At 48.5% G+C, this 22,763-nt stretch overlaps 1 protein-coding gene across 1 annotated transcript; it reads right to left on the reverse strand.

The window, feature by feature from the left end:
• Nucleotides 1–3,285: 3,285 nt before the first annotated feature.
• LOC144118709 (solute carrier family 22 member 7-like) lies at nucleotides 3,286–18,556 on the reverse strand. Its single transcript, XM_077651556.1, has 2 exons — nucleotides 18,055–18,556; nucleotides 3,286–5,001 (listed from the first exon to the last, which is right to left on the reverse strand). The coding sequence occupies exons 1-2, from the start codon at nucleotides 18,376–18,378 to the stop codon at nucleotides 3,610–3,612; spliced, it is 1,716 nt and encodes a 571-aa protein (XP_077507682.1). The 5' UTR covers nucleotides 18,379–18,556; the 3' UTR covers nucleotides 3,286–3,609.
• Nucleotides 18,557–22,763: the final 4,207 nt, after the last annotated feature.

The following is a 22,763-nucleotide window of genomic DNA, read 5'->3' on the forward strand; positions in this document are numbered from 1 at the left end:
AATTACCTCTCTAGTTAGTACATGCCGGGATGGCAGAGCGCAGCACACGGTTTCATTTTTACAAAATGCAGTAGACCACTAAATATTCGCTGAGCCCGCAGCAGCCTCTAATAAAAAGCCGTCTCCTTGGTGGACAGAAGAATGTGAGAAGGCGTATCGTCGCAGAAAAGCGGCCTGGAAGAGGCAATCCTGCAACCAGAGTCCAGCTAATTGGTTAAATTGCAAATTCTTCTCTGCATCTTTCAAAAGAACAATTGAAAAAGCCAAGCAGGAGTATAACCAAAATTTAAACGCATATCTTTCAAATCCTCGTAATCGGAAGATCCTGTATAGATTCATGGAACGTAACAAGCGCTCTGCAGTCCCTCTTCTCACCAGTTCAACAGTGTTATAAACACAAAAGGCTCAGGAAACCCTGGAGCTTATTGCTCAGGGATTGGCGTTACGTTTCCAGGCGCAGAAAAACGTCCATTTGTGCACAATCTCACCGCACTCGTATTATACCGAGGTTGACTAATCAGAGGTCCTCTCAGTCCTGGCAATGTTGCATCCTGCAGCTCCTGGACCAGATGGTGTCACTGTTGGTATGATTAAAATTTTAGCCCAGGATTTTACAAGCGACATCTTAGATATCGTCAATGCTTCGTTGGAAAATGCATGGATTCCAAGCATTTGGAAGACAGCGAAAATTATTTTATTGATGAAAGATGCAGGGAAACGATACGTCTTAGATAATATTCGGCCAATTGCGCTAACTTCAAATTTAGTCAGATCAATAGAAAGAATAGTGCACAGTCGCCTCACAAAACATGTTCATGACGTCAACGGTCTCAGCTCAGCCCAGATTGGCTTTCGTCCTGGATGCTCTATATGGTCCGCGCATGTGGATCTAGAGAGCAGAATCCGGCTCTCGCTACGCAGAAGAGAAGTTTCAGCTTTGGTCACTCTTGATGTAGCAAATGCCTATGACAGTGTAAAACATTCTATACTACTTAACAGACTTGCTCAGTTACATCCTCCAACCTACATTTATGCGTGGATATCTGAATTTCTGAAGGACAGATTCTTTTACTGCTCCGAGGGAACCCTATGTTCAAATACATATTATCAATCAAGAGGTGTGCCGCAAGGATCGGTGCTATCCTCTCTGCTTTTTAATATTTTGGTTTGTGGCATCCCCATTCGTCCTGGTATAACATTTTTTGTGTATGCAGATGACATAGCTTTTTTTCGCCCCGGCCAGGAATATTCATTCTCTTTACCAGATTCTGCAGGGATATTTGGATCCTTTTGGAATATGGTTGCACGGTATTAACTTATCCCTGAATGTTGACAAATGCGGCGTTTTGGTATTTCCTCCAGACACGCCTTTGCACATTTCATTAGTCCATCGCTCTAACCAGATTCCACAAGTGGAATTCGTTAAACATCTAGGTGTTACTTATCACCCGGCATTAGATTAGAGCCTTCACATAGAGAACAATGTGTCTAAAGGAGAACGTGCTCTAGGCCAGCTGACAAGAATCGCCAATCAAAAGTTTTGGATGCGCCGCGGCACATTATTGTTACTATACAAAGCCTATGTAAGACCTATACTTGAATTTGGTTGCATTCTGTTCTCTGGTAGTGCAAACTACAAGATTCAACCCTTAATCTTACTGGAAAGGCGCGCTCTACGTTTCTGCCTTGGCCTCCCAAAATCAGTTTCAAACGCCCTGCCTTATCTGGAAGTCCGTATCCCTGATCTAAGTTCCCGCTTTCAAATACTCACGGTGCGAACTTTCCTCAGGTCGTTGGACCCAGTGACTGATATCAGTACTCCTATTTTTGGCTCAGCCGGCCTTATTCTTTTCTCATAATCGGCCACGGTATCAAATGCCACAAATTATGTTAACGCAGAACCTTTTAACACCGATTGGTGTTGATCTCAGTTCTTTGCAGTGGGTTAAATGGCCTACAGATTCAACTTCCCTGCATGCGTCACATATATAGGTTTGTCGGTGTCAACCCACACCTGCATAGACATAAATTCAAACTGGGAATCCTGCACCGCAACCGCGTCATTGATGCCTCACAGTGCCTGGTTTTACACAAACGGTCGTTCCAATTATATGCTTAGTGCTGATAATCAGTGGTATATAGTAAGGGATCACGTAACCAGGCTGATATGTGTTGGAACCGCCGGAAACCGGAAATCACCAGGAGGCTGAAATTCGGGACGGGATGTGTCACTGACCCGTCAAGAGCCGACCTTGCTCAGTAATCAGCCACCTCATTTGAATGAATACCTGCATGACCAAAGACCCAGACAAAACGGACCTCCTTCAAAGCGCATGGGACAAAAATCGCAGGAAACGGCTCATAAATATTTTGTGAAGTTTTAAGGGAGGCTAAATCTGACGTGCTCGCATTACCACCATGGTCGCACCGCACAACGTGACTGTTCACGTGAACAATCAGCGAGAATTATGACTTGAGGCACGTGACAAGAAATTTTGTGCAGGGCCATTCAAAGAGCTAAAATTCCGCAAAGAATATAGGAATATATAATCAGGGATGCGGACAAAAAAGCTCCAGGCCAAATCCTGCGAAAAGATGCCAACTGCAGCTTTTTGGCAGCTGACGGAGGCATCGGTAGAAAGCACCGTATGATAGGGGTATTCCTCTATGTGATCAGAGAGAAGACCGTTTAAAATGTTTGCGGGCGTGTGTTTCGCACGAGATGGGAAGATGTGGTCAAAATGGAATTCCACTGCTGCCAGCGTGTCAACAATTGGTGCTAAAATTTTGTCGCAATATCCTATGGAAATTTTCTTGTTTATGCCAGTACACCTTAGCCAATCCCCCCATGTGGGCATGTGCCATGTCTTAAAAGGACGAAGAAGAAGAAGAAGATCAGTTTACATTATAGTAAAAAATAATGGGGACAAGTCTTTCAAAGGGGAAGCTCAGTTGTTGACAGGGCCCGTCGATATGATGTGAAATACAAACTGCAGCGATACCGTGAAAATAGGAACGAATATATTCACACCAAAGTGAGCCTACGAAGCCTACATGGCAATAACGCGCTTGTATTCGTTGGTCACTAGAAAACAGTGCGCACTGATCGTAAACAGCTAAAAAGCGTTGAGGTCCAACCAAGACTACGCACTGACCTTAACCACATAATCTATAGAACGCATTCAAACGTTATATCAGAACACTTAGACATTCATTATAGTAGTGTAGTCCTAGTGAGCAGTTTTCAGTCGTCGAACCCAAAGTCTTGTGAAAAGTATACCGGCATCGTAAAAGCATTGTCATTTGACGAGAAATCACATTCACAGTTTCGCTAGAGAAACACACTTGACAAAATATATTCGGAAGAAACCAAGAAAATCACAAAATGCAGAGGGGGATAAACACAGTACGGAACGACTATGCCAGTTGGACATGATAAAGGATTCGCGACGTCAATATGTAAAAAAAAAATTATCTTCAGATCAAAAATCACTACCGGCGCTTGTTTTGCCAGTGATGTGAAAAACCGTTGCTTATAAACGACGTCTCTCATAGCGTACTTCGCGCAGCGCGGTTTCGCTCACGCCAGCTGCAGGTGGATGACGACGACTATTTGGCGATCCCCTTAACGTCCGCAATGCTAAAAGAGACGACTGACGTCTTCCTGAGCATTTTCGGAGGCTCCTCTGCCTTGCTCTGCGCTGCTCGATGGCCGCCAGGTTCTTCCGTTGTCACTGCCACGGGCGGAGACCTGGAGAACGATATCTTGCTGGCGTCGCGCGTCAGCAGGAGGACGCACCAGGTGGCGAAGCCTACGGCAGCCAGGACAGAGTCCCACGTCGGGCCGCTCGAGTGCACCACGAACGAGGCACTGAGCGCACCGACACGACCGAAGGCGTACGACATGCACATGCCCATGCTACGCACTCGCGTGGGGAACACTTCGGCCGTGTGCGTGTGGCAAACGCAAAGGACCAAGGTGGCCAGGGCCCTGCGGATGACGCCGGCCACGTCTACTGCAGACACGGACGGCCGAAGGATGCCGCGTGCAGCCGACAGAGCGCACACGAGGCAGATCAGCGCGCAGAGCGTGTCCCGCTGTCCCCAGCGTCGCATGCTCCAGTAAGCAGCCCCGAGGAAAGTGATCTGCAGTGCCAAGAAGGTCTGCTCCTCGGCAAAGCTCTCCGTATACATGCGGCGGAAGTTTATGCCGTAGAAGACGAAGAAGGTGGTGAACCAGCACAGCATGACTGACAGCGAGTCCCGACGCAGAACGGCCTTCCTCACGAACGTGCTGGGCGAGAGAACTAATGTGCTTTCGCGCGCCTGGTCTTCTTTCCTGAGCCGCTCGCGCACCAGGCGGAAGGCTCGTTGCGTCTTTTCCGCGGGTATGCCGTTCGCCGCAGCGGCCAGCAGGACTACCTCTTCGGCAGCCCGCGTCTTCCACCTGGCCAGCAGCCAACTGGGCGACTCTTCGATCAAGTAGTGGCCGCAGACCAGCAGCGACGCGGGCAGTATCAGCACCATGTACGTTGTTTTCCGGTTGAGCCTGTACAAACTGATGAGCCTGTACACGACAGGGTAGAACACAGGGCCGAAGGCCGTGTAGACTACCGCGAAAAGAACCCGTCGCTTCGCGCCGGTCACCTCGTACAGCAGGATGAAGGCAACAATGGTGGCGCTGCTGATGGCACCGGACACGACGAAGCGTGACGTCACGAAGAGGCTGTACGAGGTGGCCCAGGCGCATCCGAGGCCGGCCAGCAGGAGCGTGGCAACCGAGGCGTTGACGACGGGCTTGCGGCCCCAGCGGTCAGCCGCGATGCCCGACACGGGTACGCAGAGCAGGCCGCCGCACATGTAGACGGCCAACGACAAAGGGACCATCCATGCGCGGCTGCAGACCAGGTCCCACTCGCTGATGATGCTCTCGTCTCGACTGGCCGTGTCGTACTGCCAGTCGTCGCACGGAACCTCGTGTCGTTCAGAGCTCACGATGTCCTGCACGAGGTGGCGCGGAGCAGGCTGAGAAAAGATGCAGTTGCAAACAGCGTGAAGGTATTCCAGCTGCCTACGGGTAGAGCAAGACATTGTTCGACAGGAGCTCGCAAATGTGTTCTTCCCAACAGTAGTTTACTTTCCACTGTAAACGTTGTAAAATTCGATCCAGAATTCGAATTTGCGAGCTTCATAAACGGTGCTCAACGCTGGATTTGGATTTTCGCAGGGGTCACAATGCTGAGTGAGTCCTAGAACAGGTTACGAGTGGCAAGTAAGGACTCAAGTGCTCTCTCTCTCAATCGCGTGCTCCGTTTCTGACAATTAGTAAAGCGATATGGCAACTGGAAGTTGCTCGAAGGTAACGCGGTGTACGCACAGCAGTGCTCATTTTCGATGACGCGGTGAAAAGGCTTCCCGTGACTTTTGATCTTCAGCTAGCGGCAACATTTTGGGCCGAATATTTCTGCGCGCCATTATTTCGGCAGTTTTCGGTCCCGCCTAAATACCGTAGCTATTGAATGAATTTTCTCGATTACCTACACTAAACTTTGACATACATTGGTGGAAAGGCAAATGAATAGATAGGAGATTATCGTGGCAAGATAGGTAACCCAGCGTAATCCAGGCGGACGGACAAGACATGGGCCGAAGCTTAAAAGGGTAAAACCAACCTCACTGTAATTCGTTATCATTTTGATTTCAGCTTCACAAACGTGTTACTTTCAACACCCCGTGTTATGTCCATGGAATTGACCCCGCTCCTTCCCCGAAAATGAAACGTCTTGCGTCCCTCGTTTTTGCCTCGTCCAATTGTCATCAATCTTACAAATTACTGGTGTCATCAAACAAGGGGCCCCAATCAAAATCTCAAAACTGTTCGCATGTTCAATATTTAATGATTAGCCAGCCCCTTAATTATTGTGATCTGGGTATGACCTTGTCTGCAAGAAAGTTATGAACCATTCACACACAAGATGAGAACTGAGAATTATTTCAACTGCCGCCGCGGTGGCTCAGTGGTTAGGATGCTCAGCTACTGAGCAGGAGTATCGGGGCATGAACCCGACCGCGGCGGCCACGTTTCGACGGAGGCGAAACGCAAAGGGCACCCATGTGCTGTGCGATGTGTGGGCACATTAATGATTTTCAGGTGGTCGAAATTATTCCGGAACCAACCACAAGAAAACCTCTTTTACAGCGAAGCTGTATACCTCTACCGTCCAAGAAAATTTTCGTGTCGTTGTCGTAAGCAAAAAACGCCAGCAAAAAACTCGGAGTGGAAAAGTACCCAACAGCATTGAAATCGTATATCACACTGATAGTAAAGCAGGTAATATAAAAATAAATTAAAAATATAAGAATATATGAAATATAAATTAATAAAACAAAATTGTACCAAGGGTAAATCTCCTTTCAAATCAGGCATACAGCTCAGCCCTGGTTTTCAATAAGAAAAACCACAAAACAAACATCAAAACCACATAATGGATGATAAGGCGCGTGTGAACAATGGGAACACCGTCCGACGCGTTCCGGTAAACATTAGGTTTACAGCTGCTTCGAAAGGGGTTGAATATGCAGCGATGGCGTAGAGGTAGAACATCCGCCTCGCGTGCAAGAGGACCGGGGTTCAAATCCTGGTGCCGCGCAATTCTCCACCGGGTTAAAAAAAAAAAAAAATCCGCGTGTCGATGGAATTGCATAACCAGGCCTGGAGTGCGGCCTTATCTCGGTGACCAGAACCGACAACGCACTCTCTCACCAGAGCAGGATTTGGCCACCCTGGTGTAGTACTTGGCCACAACCTTCTATGATCAAACCAATTAACCCTCGGCCCTCAGTCCCCAGCGGCTGCAGAGCAACTGACCACGGCGGCGGTCAGACCTGTGACGCAGCGGAGGGTGCTAAGAATCTCTGGCTCCGGACAGGCCGCCATTGGAATCTGAACCTGGCAACGTTTAACGCTAGAACCTTAGCTAGTGAGGCTAGCCTAGCAGTGCTGTTCGAGGAACTAGCGGGAATTAAATGGGATGTGATAGGGCTTAGCGAAGTTAGGAGGACAGGTGAGACGTATACAGTACTAAAAGACGGACACATACTGTGCTATCGCGGGTTAGAGGATAGACGAGAACTAGGTGTGGGTTTCCTCATTAATAAGGATATAGCTGGCAACGTAGAGGAGCTCTACAGTATTAACGAGAGGGTAGCAGCTATAGTAATTAGGCTGAATAGGAGGTACAAGCTGAAAGTGGTGCAGGCCTACGCACCCACATCCAGCCATGATGACCAGACCGTTGAAAGCTTCTATGAGGACGTAGAATCAGCAATGAATAGAGTAAAATCGCAGTACACTGTACTGATGGGCGACTTCAATGCGAAGGTGGGCAAGAAGCAGGCTGACGACCACGCGGTAGGTGACTATGGGATAGGCTCTAGAAATAGCAGGGGAGAGTTATTAGTCGAATTCGCGGATAGAAATAATTTACGGATCATGAATACCTTCTTCCGCAAACGAGAAAAAAGGAAGTGGACCTGGAAGAGCCCCAATGGTGAGATTAAAAATGAAATCGACTTCATACTATGCGCTAAACCTGGCATCATTCAGGATGTGGCCGTCCTCGGAAGGGTGCGTTGCAGCGACCATAGAATGGTAAGGTCTAGAATTAGCTTAGAATTGAAGAGGGAACGGAAGAAGCTAGCGAAGAAGAAGACCATTAACGAGTTAGCCGTAAGAGGGAAAGCACAGGAGTTTAGGATAGCGCTGCAAAACAGATACTCGGCTTTAACTGAGGAAGATGATCTTGATGTTCATTCAATGCACGATAACCTGACATCAATAATTACGGAGTGCGCAGTAGAAGTAGGCGGTAGGACAGTTCGAAAAGATACCGGGAAGCTATCTCAGGTGACGAAAGATCTGATTAAGAAGCGCCAAAACATGAAGGCATCTAACACTATCGATAGAATAGAAATAACGGAGCTATCAAAGTTAATAAATAAGCGCAAGGTAGCCGACATAAGGAAGTTTAATATGGAGAGAATCGAGCATGCTCTAAAGAACGGAGGTAGCCTAAAAACAGTGAAGAGGAAACTAGGCATAGGTAAAAACCAAATGTATGCATTAAGAGACAAGCAGGGCAATGTCATTAGCAATATGGATAAGATAGTTAACGTAGCCGAAGAGTTCTACACAGACCTGTACAGTAGCCAATGTAATCAGAACGCTAATGAGAAAGACAGCAGTGCACAGCAATGCGTAATCCCGCCAGTAACGAAAGATGAAGTAAAGAAAGCCTTAGAAGCAATGAAAAGGGGGAAAGCAGCTGGGGAGGATCAGGTAACAGCAGATCTGTTGAAGGATGGAGGGGACATCGTGCTAGAAAAACTAGCCACCCTGTATACGCAGTGCCTTATGACCTCGACTGTACCAGAAGCTTGGAAGAAAGCAAACATTATCTTAATTCATAAGAAGGGAGACGCCAAGGACTTGAAAAATTACAGGCCGATCAGCTTACTATCCGTTGCCTACAAAGTATTTACTAAGGTAATCGCTAATAGAGTCAGGGCAACGTTAGACTTTAATCAACCAAATGATCAGGCAGACTTTCGTAAAGGATATTCTACAATAGATCATATTCACGCTATCAATCAGGTGATAGAGAAATGCGCAGAATATAACCAACCTCTATATATAGCTTTCATTGATTACGAGAAAGCATTCGACTCAGTGGAAACCTCAGCAGTCATACAGGCATTGCGTAATCAGGGGGTAGAAGAGCCTTATGTCAAAATACTGGAAGATATATATAGCAACTGCACAGCTACTATAGTGCTCCATAAAGTCAGCAATAAAATTCCAATGAGGAAGGGCGTCAGGCAAGGAGACACGATCTCGCCAATGCTGTTCACCGCATGTTTGCAGGAGGTATTTCGAGGCCTGAATTTTGAACAGTTGGGAATAAGAATAAATGGAGAATACCTAAATAATCTGAGATTTGCTGATGACATTGCCTTGCTGAGTCACTCAGGAAGTGAACTGCAAATCATGATCAACGAGTTAGACAGGCAGAGCAGATCGATGGGTCTAAAAATTAACATGCAGAAAACCAAGGTAATGTTCAACAGCCTAGCAAGGGAACAACAGTTCACAATTGGCAGCGAGAGCCTAGAAATTGTGCCGGAATACGTCTACTTAGGGCAGGTAGTGACAGCTGATCCGGATCATGAGAGGGAGATAACTAGAAGGATAAGAATGGGGTGGAGCGCATATGGCAAATTCTCGCAGATCATGAGTGGCAGTTTACCAATTTCCCTCAAGAGGAAAGTGTACAACAGCATAATCTTACCGGTACTCACCTACGGGGCAGAAACGTGGAGGCTAACGAAAAGAGTTCAGCTTAAGTTAAGGACAACGCAGCGAGCCATGGAAAGAAAAATGATAGGTGTAACGTTAAGAGATCGGAAGCGGGCAGAGTGGGTGAGGGAACAAACACGGGTTAATGACATCCTAGTCGAAATCAAGAGAAAGAAATGGGCTTGGGCAGGGCATGTAATGCGAAGGCAAGATAACCGCTGGTCTTTAAGGGTAACGGAGTGGGTTCCAAGAGAAAGTAAGCGTAGCAGGGGGCGGCAGAAGGTTAGATGGGCTAATGAGATTAAGAAGTTTGCAGGCAAAGGGTGGATGCAGCTGGCAAAGGATAGGGTTAATTGGAGATACATGGGAGAGGCCTTTGCCCTGCAGTGGGTGTAGTAGGGCTGATGATGATGATGAAAGGGGTTGACGTTATGCAAAGCCCTTGTGTGAAGTGCAAACCGCATAATGTATGACAGCGGCGCCTGCAAACAATGCGAACCACGTTCCTTCTTCTCACGTGTGTTTCACGAGATTAAGGTTCTGTAAGCTACTCCAAGTGAAAAAAGTACCAAAAAGCTAGAAATCGTATATCATACTAACCATTAAGCAGTCGTGAATGCCCTTGTGAAGTAATAAAGGGTAATATAAGCCCACTTCATTTGTCTCGGGTTTCACTCTGTGTAGAGCCATGTGTGTGAATTTTCAAGTGACGTCGCAATGGGTAATTGGGTGTCGTTTTACAGCTTCGCTCTCCAACAACCCTAATAATAATAATAATAATAATAATAATAATAATAATAATAATAATAATAATAATAATAATAATAATAATAATAACTGGTTTTGGGGGAAAGGAAATGGCGCAGTATCTGTCTCATATATCCGCGGACACATAAACCGCGTCGTAAGGGAAAGGATAAAGGATGGAGTGAAAGAAGAAAGGAAGGAAGCGGTGCCGTAGTGGAGGGCTCCGGAATAATTTTGACCACCTGGGGATCTTTAACGTGCACTGACATCGCACAGCACACGGGCGCTTAGCGTTTTGCCTCCATAAAAACGCAGACGCCGCGGTCGGGTTCGAACCCGGGAACTCCGGATCAGTCACAGCGTAGATTGTAGCCAAAAGTTGTTTTTCTTTTTACTCCGCCCCGCCGCGGTGGCTCAGTTGTTAGGGCGCTCGACTACTGATCCGGAGTTTCCGGGTTCGAACCCAACCGCGGCGGCTGCGTTTTAATGGAGGAAAAACGCTAAGGCGCCCGTGTGCTGTGCGATGTCAGTGCACGTTAAAGATCCCCAGGTGGTCGAAATTATTCCGGAGCCCTCCACAACGGCACCTCTTCTTCCTTTCTTCTTTCGCTCCCTCCTTTATCCCTTCCCTTACGGCGTGGTTCAGGTGTCCAACGATATATGAGACAGATACTGCGCCATTTCCTTTCCCCCAGAACCAATTATTATTATTATTATTTTTTCTCCCACCTTGCTCCGTCCCCTGACGACGCAGTTGAGGTATCCATCTAGCAGTGAGAGAAGAGACCGCCATTTACTTTCCTCAAAAACCACAAATTACAGCACCTTTCCTTTATTTAAACATTAATTCTAATCTTTATAGCGTAAGCTCTGCTACGCCATGTCTCCCAAGGTCATTCATCTGCGTCGCCGTGACCTTGAGCTCGCTCGGAGCGCAAAGTCTTGCAGGTGCTTTTCCTTCCTCCATGGGCAGGTGTGAGTCACATCACGCCGCGCTATCACGTGATTTGCTCTAGGCGATGGTAGTAGTAAGTGGTTTTATTAAAATAATAATAAAAAAGGAAGGAAAACATATTTGCTAGCCCCGGCATCTGCCATCGATAATGAAGTACCTGAGCTTGGGCATCAGAAATAAAGGATAGCAGGCAGAATGGAGAAATGAAATGAAAGGAGTGAGGGCACGGAAAGAGAGGATAGAGGGAGAGGTAATATACACAAACTATTCACACAAGCTCTCTCTAGGTGGGACAACAGCTGCTTCGCGGCTCTCCCTCATCGTCTCGCCATGGTTGGTGCGCCAGCTGGGCCGCCTGTGCATTCGCTTCAGCCAAGCTTCAGGCCGAATCCGTTCATCCAAGACAATCTTCGATTAAAATCAAAGAATTGACCAGGACAAGGCGTGAGATTTGCAATAAAGCAAGCCTTTCATAAACAATCTTTGCAGTCCCTTGTAAAACCAAGTATAACTACGCTTACGCTCGTGAAACTTGATAGAAGGGTAGTTGAACCTCTGCATTTTTTTCAAGATGAAAGGAGATCTCAGCGGCCTCTCTCGAACCTTCGTCACCTCCTGCTCGGTCGCCTTCCTACTTCATCTTCGAACCCGTCCAGGCGATAGCGTGCCAGTGGAGGCAAAACACAAAAGGCACTGTGGGTACTGATCCGCCGCAGTGGTTCAGTGGTTAGGCGCTCGGCTACTGAGGAGTAGTAGTAAGTGGTTCGATTAAAATAATTATAAAAGGAAGGAAAAGATTTTTGCTAGCGCCGGCATCTGCCATCTATACTGAAGCACCTGAGCTGGGCAGCAGAAATAAAGGATAGCAGGCAGAATGGAGAAATGGTATGAAAGAGGTGAGGGGACAGCAAGAGAGGATAGTGGGAGAGGTAATATACACAAAATATTTACACAATGAGAACTGAGCCTGAGTTCCCAGTTTCGAACTCGACCGCGGCGGCCGCGTTTCGATGGAAGCGAAGCGCAAAAGGTGGCCGTGTGCTGTGGGATGTCAGTGCACGTTAAGGATCCCCAGGAGGTAGAAATTATTCGGGAGCCCTCCACTACGGCACCTCTTTCTCTTCTCTCACTCCCTCCCTTATCGTTTCCCTTACGGAACGGTTGGAGCCTTCCACTATGGCCCTGTTTCTTTCTTCCTTTTTTCGCTCCCTCCTCATACCTTCCCTCACGGCATAGTTGAGGTGTCCACCGAAGAGAGGGATTTATGGCGCCTACGCCTTACATTTCCTCAAAAACCCAAAACCAATTCCCTTCCTATTTCATCCGAATATAATGTTGTTGAGTTACAGTGTCCCTATTGCTGAGCGGAGGGAGGCGACGCTGACGGGCACGGGAACTAATGCGATGGAGTAATGAGGCGAAGAAATTCAGAGGCACAAGACGGTCGTGGTTAGCACAGTGTGGGTCTTAGGACACCACTGGGATGAAACATTTACTCTGCGCTGTTAGCGGCGTTGAGTGCGTGAACTTGGTAGCGTTTACAGGTTTCACTGGACAAATTTACAGCGGGAAGCACGTCGAGGACGTTTCTTGAGGGCTTCCGTGAAAAGAAAAATTTTCAGGAATGGAAAGGCGGAGTAACCGTCCCAGTTCTCGGTGAAAATTGGTTTTGAGGGCCCGCTTGGTGGCTCAGTGGTTAGGGCGCTCGGCTACTGATCCGGAGTTCCCGGGTTCGAACCCGACCGCGACGGCTGCGTTTTTATGGAGGAAAAACGCTAAGGCGCCCGTGTGCTGTGCAATGTCAGTGCACGTTAAAGATCCCTAGGTGGTCGAAATTTTTCCGGAGCCCTCCACTACGGCACCTCTTTATTCCTTTCTTTTCCCACTCCCTCCTTTATCCCTTCCCTTACGGCGCGGTTCAGGTGTCCGCCAAAATATGCGACAGATACTGCGCCATTTCCTTTTCCCAAAAACCTATTATATATATTATATATGGCCCGCACACTCAATTTTGGGTGCCGTGAAGGAAGGAATAAACACTGCGGCACGTCTTTCTCTCTCTCTTCTTTCATTTCCCCCTTCCTGTTTTTCCTCCCTGTGCAGCTGGTGTGCACTGTGAAGTGAGAAATTTACAGCGCCTTTAATTTGAAATTAAAAATTGTTTTTTGGGGAAAGGAAATGGCGCAGTAATTGTCTCACATATCGGCTGACACCTGAACCGCGCCGTAAGGGAAGGGATAAAGGAGGGTATGAGAGAAGAAAGGAAGGGGTGCCGTAGTGGAGGACTCCGGATCAATTTCGATCAACAAGGGATCTTTAACGTACACTGACATCACATAGCACACGGGTGCTTTAGCGTTTAGCCTCCATCGAAACGCGGCCTCCGCAGTCAGGTTCAAACCCGGGCACACCGGATCAGCAGCTCAGCGCCCTAACCACTTAGCCACCGCGGCGGGTCCTTTCATTTCCTCAAAACACATTTTTTTCAGAAAGGCTCAAAAGAGAGAGTTGAATTACTGGAGGGTTCCGAGATAATTTTGACCATTTGAGGCATGCACTGAGGTCGGTTGGTTTGGTTGGTTTATGGGGCTTAAAGTTCCAAAGCGACTCATGCATGAGGGACGCCCATTGACGACGGACAGCGTACGGGGCGCTCTTTGCGTTTCGCCTCCATCGAGACGCTGCCGCCGCGGCCAGTTCCAACACAGGGACTCCAGCTCTGTAGCTGAGCGCCCCAAGAATTCAACACCAAACACTGAGCCATCGCGGCAGGTGCGTCCGTGAGGACAGAGAAAGAAGCGGTTACAAAGAAAGGAAAGGCGCTGTAACAGTCTCGCTCTGTGGGGACACCTAAACCGCGCCTTGATGGAAGGGATCAAGGATAGAGTGAAAGAAGAGGGAAAGACGCTGTACAGGCGAATAATAATTCCGAATTAATTTCGACCACCCTGGTTTCTTTGACGTGCAGTGACATCGCGCAGCCCCTCAATTTTATCTCCATCGGAATACGGTCGTAGACCCGCCGCGGTTGCTGTGGTTAGAGCGCTCGGCTACTGAGCCGGCGTTCTCGGGTTCGATCGAACCCGGCCGCGGCGGGCGCATTTCGATGAAGGCGAAACGCGAACGAAACGCAAAGGCGGCCGCATGCTGTGCGACGTCAATGCACGTTAAACTTTGTTGTTGATACTGCAGGAAAAATGAGATGGAAAGTGCACGGGCCTGCCAACTGGCCCAAGCTGAGCCACAATCGTTGCCTCGTGCAGACAGTAGGAGAGTTGAGAGATAGGAAAGATTGAAAGAAAAGACGCCAAATGTGCGAGAGCCCCTTGATCCCAGCCCCACAGGACCAGGAAGCCACCACCCCACGTTAAAGGTTCCCAGGTGGTCTAAATTATTCCGGAACTCTCCCCTACGGCACCTCTTCCTCTCCTTTTGCCATCACTCCCACCTTCCCCCTTCCCTTCTGGCGCGGTTCAGGTATCCACCGCGAAGTGAGTCAGTTACTGCGCCATTTCATCTGAAAAATTAGCTGCGGTTTTACTAATGCTGAACCTGGTTTAAGAGCGAAAGCTATGGTCTATCGGGCAAGTAGACGCGGCTTGGCTTGAGGTCAGCATCTCCCAAGCGCCCAGTTCCATTTAGCCAGCTGCGCGACAGATGGCGACACCTTGCCAGCATCGTATCTCTCGTGGTTGCCGCTTTGAGCCAGTGGGTCGACGAAGCAGTTGTCCGCCAAGGCGCGAACTTGTGAACTCCGTTGCCAGCCGTGCTCTCGGGCTCTAGCCCCAGTGTTTTTATGTGTCGACAGCAATAAAACCTGTCATTATGCTCCTCAAGCCTCCACTTCAGTCATCTCGCGCCAGCAACGCCCTCACACTGTAACGTTGAGTGCGTTCCGCACACGGGGTAGGCAGCGCGCCCACCCTGCATTTCTGCATTGCTTGCTCGAACCCGGAGGCACGAAAGCAATGCAAAGAAAAAATGTCAACCGCATTCTGCACAAGCTCCCTCTACAGGATGACGTCTTGTTAACCGCTCTTAAAGCACAATATCTTACAATTCCACCTACCGCGCTCCCTACTTACACCGGCGGCCCCAATCCTACACTAGATGAGGACATTTCTACATGGGAAGTTAAAGCCGCCATGCAGAAACTACGCCTCACTTCGGCCCCGTGGGCAGACAAAATCAACAACAAGATGCTTAGGAATCTGGACGAGCGCTTCATACAGGCTATAACAGACCTATTCAACAGGTGCTGGCAAGATGGAGCGCTACCAGCACAATGGACGCACGCCCACATAACCTTTATTCCGAAACAAGGCGAACTTCTAGATATAAAAATCCTACGCCCAATGTCCCTCACATCCTGTCTAGGCAAACTGTTCGAACATGTGCTCCTGGAACGCCCACAGAACCATATCGACGATCACGACCTACTCCCCCACACGATGATTGGCTTCCGCAGTCATCTGTCCACACAGGACGTTATGCTTCAGATTTCAGAAGATGCCCTCCACCCCCGAAATACAAAACGCACGCGAGCAATACTAGCTTTGGACCTAACCAAAGCCTTTGACAATGTCAACCACTCCGCCATCCCAGAAGCGCTCTCGGCACTAGGAACCGGCCCGCGCACCTTCAAATACATTTAAGCTTTTCTAAGACACCACACAGCAGAAATCTGCTTCGGGTCTCTCTCCTCCCAACCTTCGCACTCGGCAGCAGAGGCACCCCGCAAGGGTCAGTCCTCTCGCCGCTGCTCTTCAATATAACACTCATTCCCATGAACAAGGCGTTAAACGCAGTACCTAATCTTTCGCACTCCTTCTATGCCGATATTACACTGTGGACAACCACAGGAAACGCCGGAGCCATAGAAGAAACATTGCAGGCCGGCGCCGACCTGGTGGCAGCGCATGCTGCAACCGTCGGCCTGGCCTGCTCCCCTACCAAATCCGAGTTACTCATTCTTCGACCACCTAGATGTAGGACGGACCCAGGCCCCACGCCTCCAATAAAACTCACGTTGGACGGCACCCCCATCCCAGAAGTGGAAAAGGTCCGAATCCTAGGCATCCTTCTCCAGAGCAACGGCAAGAACACCGCCACGATAACCAAACTCACAAACACCGTCCATCAGACCATGCGGCTCATACGACGAATTGCCAACCGACACAGGGGAATAAGAGAACATGACCTCCGTCACCTAGTTCAAGCATTCGTCGTCAGCCGCATAGTATACTCTCTCCCATATCCCTTCCTCACGAAAGCGGAAGAAGAGAAAATGAACGCCCTGATTCGCCAGGCATACAAGACCGCACTCAACCTCCCTCGACACACCTCCAACGAACGGCTCTTACTCATGGGCATACATAACACTAGCTGAGCTTACAGAAGCTCACCGCACGACACAATTTGAACGTCTCTCCTCCACCCCTACAGGCCGCAGCATCATTAAGAACCTAAATCTTGACTCAACCAACACTATCCGGCATGCATACCGCACCCCCGGTGCCACCCAAAAGTTTCTGACAGTACATCCACTCCCAAAAAACATGCACCCAGTCCAACACCAAGCTCGACGCGCAGCAAGATTGGCCCAGGCACTACACAAACGTTATAACCAACACACGGAGGCTGTCTACGTAGATGCTGTGGCATACACCACTCAGCCGGCCTTTGCCATTTCCGCAATCGGCCACAATCTTTCACCTCTAGCCGCTGCATCGGTCCTAACGCACACCTCACTAGAAGCCGAAGAAGCTGCAGTTGCCCTTGCGGTCTTCTTCACTACTGCCACACTCGTATTTAGTGATTCAAAAACCGCGATCAGAAACTTTGCAAAAGGGCGGACGCATGCCGTCGCCCATAAAATTCTCAACTCCTCTCAGCCCTCCACTAGACCCATTCAACTCATATGGGTCCCCGCGCATGCGGGCCATCCAGGCAACGAAGCCGCCCATGACACCGCTCGAGCGTACGTCAACCGAGCAGGGCAAGCCGCCGAGCCAGGGAGCGCCCGTGGCCGATTGATCACATACCACGAAATTTCACTCCACTACAGAGAGCAACGACTCCACTATCCTCCGCCTCACAAATCACTCACTAAATTAGAGCAGGTGACGTGGCGCCAGCTACAATCTCGCACTTTTCTGTCCCCCGCCCTTTTAGCACTAATGCACCCAGGGTTGTTCTCTCCAGAGTGTACCCTATGCGGAGACCCAAGAGCTGATTTCCATCACATACTACACATATGCTCCGAGTTCCAGCCGCCATCAGAGTGGCAACTCACTGACCTCGAGCGATGGGAGGTCGCGGTGTCCAGCTCCGACGCAGCTGTCCAAAAGCAGCTAATGGGCTGGGCTTTGGAAGTCGCCGGACGTCACCGACTGCCGGCCACTTCATGCGACCAAGAGCCAACCTAATAATAGTTTAAGATATGGCTCAATATTTATTAAAGTTTACCACCACCACCCAACCTGCCATGTGGCAGTTAAGTTAATGGTTCATGGCGAGGGATTGGTCACCCAGTGAACGCTGCATCCTACTCTACCGCCCCTTAACGACGAATCGAAACGGCAAAGGTCAAAGGTCATGTCGTGCGACACCATGGTGGACCACATATGGTAAGGCCTATTGCCACACTTGACATCTGGCTCGCTTGACGGTCAACCGGCGGCGAAATCGGCTTTACCTAGCGCAGTGAAGCTTTCGCTTCAAAAACCACCACCGCAACGACCGCGACTTGATACCACGACCTCGTGCTAGCATTGCGCCTTCACGTTGCGATGAATATGTAGCATAATTATGCATGTCGCTGACATCGACGACAAGCGTGTAATAATGCCAGCTATAGCTCAAGGGTGTCACCATGCCAGAGAAAAAAAAATTGCCTTAAAACTGTGAGCAAGTGGCAAAAGAGTATAAAGTCACTTAAAGTAAATTATTCTCGCAGTGTGCACATCTTCACAGCTAAACAACGAAGCTGCCTCACCGGGATCGGAGGGTCGTAGACGGTGCACTGGCTGAACGTGCCGTCGGCGAGCAGCGGTATGGCAGCGTTCTTCCAGGCGCCCGCCGGCAGCTCGGCCAGATCGGCGGGTGGCCGGCACCAGTGGTCCACGGGGCGGGCGACCAGGCGGTACGACAACGTGTGGCTCAGCAGCACCAGCGAGGCGAGCACGCCGAACAGCAGCACGTGCCTCTGGAAGGCGCCGTGACCGATGGCGTCGTACACGTCCGCCACGTCGTCCGTACGCCCGTCGCCTGGGTCGGTCGCGGAGGCCTCCGTTGCGGGCACCGCGCTGGCAGCTTCCATGGGGCCGATGATGGGGCGACGGCCGTTCTAGCAAAAGAACAGAACCGCGGCGGTTGCACGGCGCCTCTTCTTCTGCTGTTCCTGTAGCAGGCACGCGCCACTGCCACGTGAATAACGATGATGATGATGGCCTCTGGTTGGATGGCACGTACCCACGGTGGGGGATTGGCCAGGGTACATTGTTGATAAAAATACACACATGGGTAAGGAGTGGAATATTTGGATAATTTTGTGAAGAAGGCGCAAATTTGGAGAAAAAAGGCGAAAGAAAAAGGAAATGTAAAAGCCGTGAATTCATATTTTAGCATAAGAATCGACCTGATGCAATTATATACCCGTGAATTAAATCTCACACAGATTTCAAGGGATACCCCTTGGCGCTTGAATATGCTCATTCTGTCTGGGATCCCCATCAGATTAACCTAATTAATACCATTGAGTCAGTTCAGAATCGTGCCGCCAAGTTCATCTCATCTGTCTACTCCTATCATACCAGCATCTCAGGTCTGAAATCACGATTGCAGTTGCCTACGCTAGTCACCCGTCGGAACGCAGCATGTCTCTGCTTATTTCATAAGTTCTTTCACAACTTTCCAGAAGCCAATCGATTAATTCCACGTGTGCATCGCATTTCCCACCATAACCACCCGAACGCTGTTTACCCTGAATGTGCACATACCACCACATTCCAGCAATCATTTTTCTTAAAAACTGCCCGTGACTGGAATAACCTCTCCGCCGAAGTGGCCACCATCATGAATCATCGACTGTTCAAGACCACTATCGAGGAAGCCTATTCATCAACATAAATTTTGTCCATTTTTCATTAAGGTATAATATTTTTTGCCGTGTTATCCCCACCCCTCATGTAATGTTCCGAAAGGTACCTTTGAGGAAAAAATAAATAAATAAATAAATAGATAGAGGGAGCCTCAGTCGAGAGAGGGGGATTAACAAGTGATGCATTCTTTTAGGGCTGTGTGACTTTGGCATCGGTCCAAGAACCGGAAGCGAACGAAAAGTTGTCCTAAAATACAAATTTAGCTACTCCCAACTGAAATAAAAGGTGATGAGTTCATAATAATGTATGGACATTTGAGATATATTAATGCGTGTAGGTTCCTCGTGCACCCAACGCGTCCCGTGCACTAGCATCACCACCATCATCATCATAATAATCATCATCAGCAGCAACAGCAGCAGCGGTGCTGTTTCGTAATAAATGTTTCTTTGACGGAAGTTGAAGGAAGCGTTCGTCTTTCTCTCTCACTGCTCGAGAAACAGCATCGTTCTTTTCCTTGGCAGCAATAATAACATACCCATGCAAGATGATGTTTGATCAGGCAAGAAGCTCTGTTGCGATCTGGTTTCCAGCGCCTTTCTAGACAAAAAAAAAAGAACAAGAATAAGGTGCAGGCGCTAACCGCGAAGGGCATGCCACTTGTGTGAGCTTGTTCATTTACGAAAGCAGAAAAAGAAAAATTGGATAGCATGGTGCGGCAGGCCTACAAAGCTGCCTTAGGACTCTCACTAAATGCCTCAGCCGAAAGGCTTACGAGGTTAGGAATACATAACACCTACAATGAACAGAAAGAAGCACATTTAATGACTCAAACAGCGAGATTAGCGAATTCCAGAACTGGCAGGAGTATTCTTACCAGGCTTGGAATTAACTTTCAACCTACGAATAAAGACGCTAAAGTAGACTTGCCCCGCGACGATAGGACGGCCCTACTAATCAAACCACTTCCCAAAAACATGCACCCCACATAACATGAGAGTAGAAGACAAGCATAATAAATGAACATAATATATACGGACACTGTGCTGGAAAAATTCATGTAGGTGTGGCACAATACAAACACACGAATGCCTTTGCAATTGTGGCTGTGAACGAGAATGACCACATCGTCTCGGCAACAATCAAAGCGAAATCCTCTGAAACGGCAGAAGAGGCGGCTATAGCCCTCGCCCTAGCGCATGGCCAAGACAGCATCATTCTCAGCGACTCCAAAATCGCTGTCAATATTTTCTCAAAAGGGCGAATTACAAGCAAGTCCATTAGGTTCCTTAACGCCACCAAATTCTCACCAAATTATTCCGAACTGATACGGGTCGCAGCCCATTTGGGGAATCCGGGGAACGAGGCAGCCCACAGTAAAGCTCGAGGTTTCGTCTGCCGGCAGTGGATGAGTCTGGCTCCCTGAATTTTACGAAGGACTCTATGATCGCATATCATGATCTCATCAATCATTTTAAACTAGAGAGAACTCCCCCCCCCCCTCCGTACAAAAGCCTGACTAAAGAACAGGTTACGTGGCGTCGTCTACGTGACGAGATCGATACGCATCCCATCACTCCTCGCGCACATTTCTCCGGATCTATACACCCCGAACTGTAAACACTGTGACCAACGAGCCAACTACGATCACATCCTGTAGGATTGTAAAATAGAACCACCTCCGGGTGATCTAGTTACCGGTCCTTCTCTCGGGCGGTGGGAGGCCGTGCTGGCTAGCTCTGACCCCAGAACGCAAGTTCTGTCGGTGGAGTGGGCTGACAAAGTCATCGAGGGCTATGTACTCTCGACCACTTAACGCGACCTCTTACCAAGCTCTTTCCGGCGAATAAAAAGTTTTACAATCAATCTTCTTAAGTGTTATGTTATTGAGATCGTGAGATTTTTTCTGTTAACGCTTCTTTTTCTCTACTTTTCTCTCAAATCTTTTTTCTCGTCTCTTTGTTTCCTCGATTTCTATTCTTATGACCTCAAATATTTCAGAATTCATTATTGACCTTTGCTGATTCCTCATTCTTTATTTATGAATTTTTCAGCTGTTTGGATTTGCAGCAAACTCTGGCCAATCTGCCACCGTGGGTATGTGCCATTCCTTCAGAGGCAACAGTAACGATATGTTGAAAACTGTCGCCTGCGCCGAGGCGTGGATATGATCGGTACGACTCTTGTAGCCGTCCAAAGAGCGGCTACTCTCAAGTCCGCCTGTCGATGACGTGACCATAGACAGCACACTTTCCGGAATGTGTCGGGGAACGTTCTGGCCCAAGTGGTCAGTATGCAGAAGACCCACTTGAATGATGTTCTCCTCAGCTTGTGTCATACGACACGGATGTTCAGTTACCACATGCCTCAATGGCCATAGCGGCGCTGATGCTGCTTTTTTTTTTTTCCGGGGGGGGTCCCGTGTACCCCCGTAGAACAAACCTGAAAGTTGCCGTTTAGAAGGTTACGCCACGCTTCAAAATCAACAAGGAATCATTGTAAAGCGTATAGGTAGTAAGTATTCGCTCTCAGTTCATGCTTTGAAGTAAATATATGAACGAGCAAAGCCAAGGGGAAGAGCGGTATATGCATACAAGTACTCCCAGCCTTTTCACCCTTCACTGGGGCATCATGGACGGCAAAGATGGCTGTTCCTCAGTACATGGTGCGCCTTGTGAGAGCTGTCGCGGCCAATTCTCATACGGTCCAGGAGTCACCGTGCCTATAGGGGATGAGTCTTTTGAATAATGCGCTTTATTCACTGGACTCCTCCCCTAGGACCGGTGCCTCCTTTGGGGGTTGCACCGGGTCAACATTATCTTCGTCTTATCAGTTGAACACACCAGTTTTAGGTTCGAAAATAATGCGCCTCTTTCAGCTACGCGCAACTGTATACGAAAATAATGTGTTATAAACCAGGCTCCTGCTAAACCTGAGCGCGACCCTGGCACATTACCAGCGCAGACAATAAGCAGTCCATCGTGTATACTTTGGTTTGGTTAGGCATACTGCCAGAAGAAAAAAGAGGAAATCGCATTAAAGAACTAAAACAAAAAAATAAAATTGTTAGGGCGGTCGTGCTTAGCTCGTGCCTGTTCACACAAAACAGAGCTGTCTCAAGTGTGGCTTGATGGACCAGGCGTGTTCTTTGGGCTGCTGATGGGCGTCCTTTTGCAGCAGCTGCGAAGCGGCATTACATTGTCGCGATTCCTTGCGCATACAATTAGGAGTCCATCATATGTACCTCGGTTTACATCTCATGTGTCGACAGCAAGTGAATCGTTTGTTATGCTGCTCCAAGCGTGCGAAGTTCGACTGCAGTGATAAAGAAAAAAACTTGTACGAGCAAGCAACCAGTAGTATTCTTTAATCGAACTTGTCTTCTAGCTTGCTTTAATATTACTTTTTAAATTAGCACTATTCCTAAGCACACCGGTCATCCCTGTTTTTTTTTAACCGAAATAAAAAGACAACTAGGCTTCATGCACAGATGGCAGGCTCGATCGGGATGATATTTCACAACAGCTGCACATATGTGCTTGCTTTTGCACTCGACATCCCAGTGTTGCAACGCAGACCTCAGGCAAAGTGCAAAGATTAAAAA

Source organism: Amblyomma americanum, chromosome 2, assembly GCF_052857255.1.
Source record: "Amblyomma americanum isolate KBUSLIRL-KWMA chromosome 2, ASM5285725v1, whole genome shotgun sequence".
In the NCBI taxonomy this organism is placed as follows: Eukaryota; Metazoa; Arthropoda; class Arachnida; order Ixodida; family Ixodidae; genus Amblyomma; species Amblyomma americanum.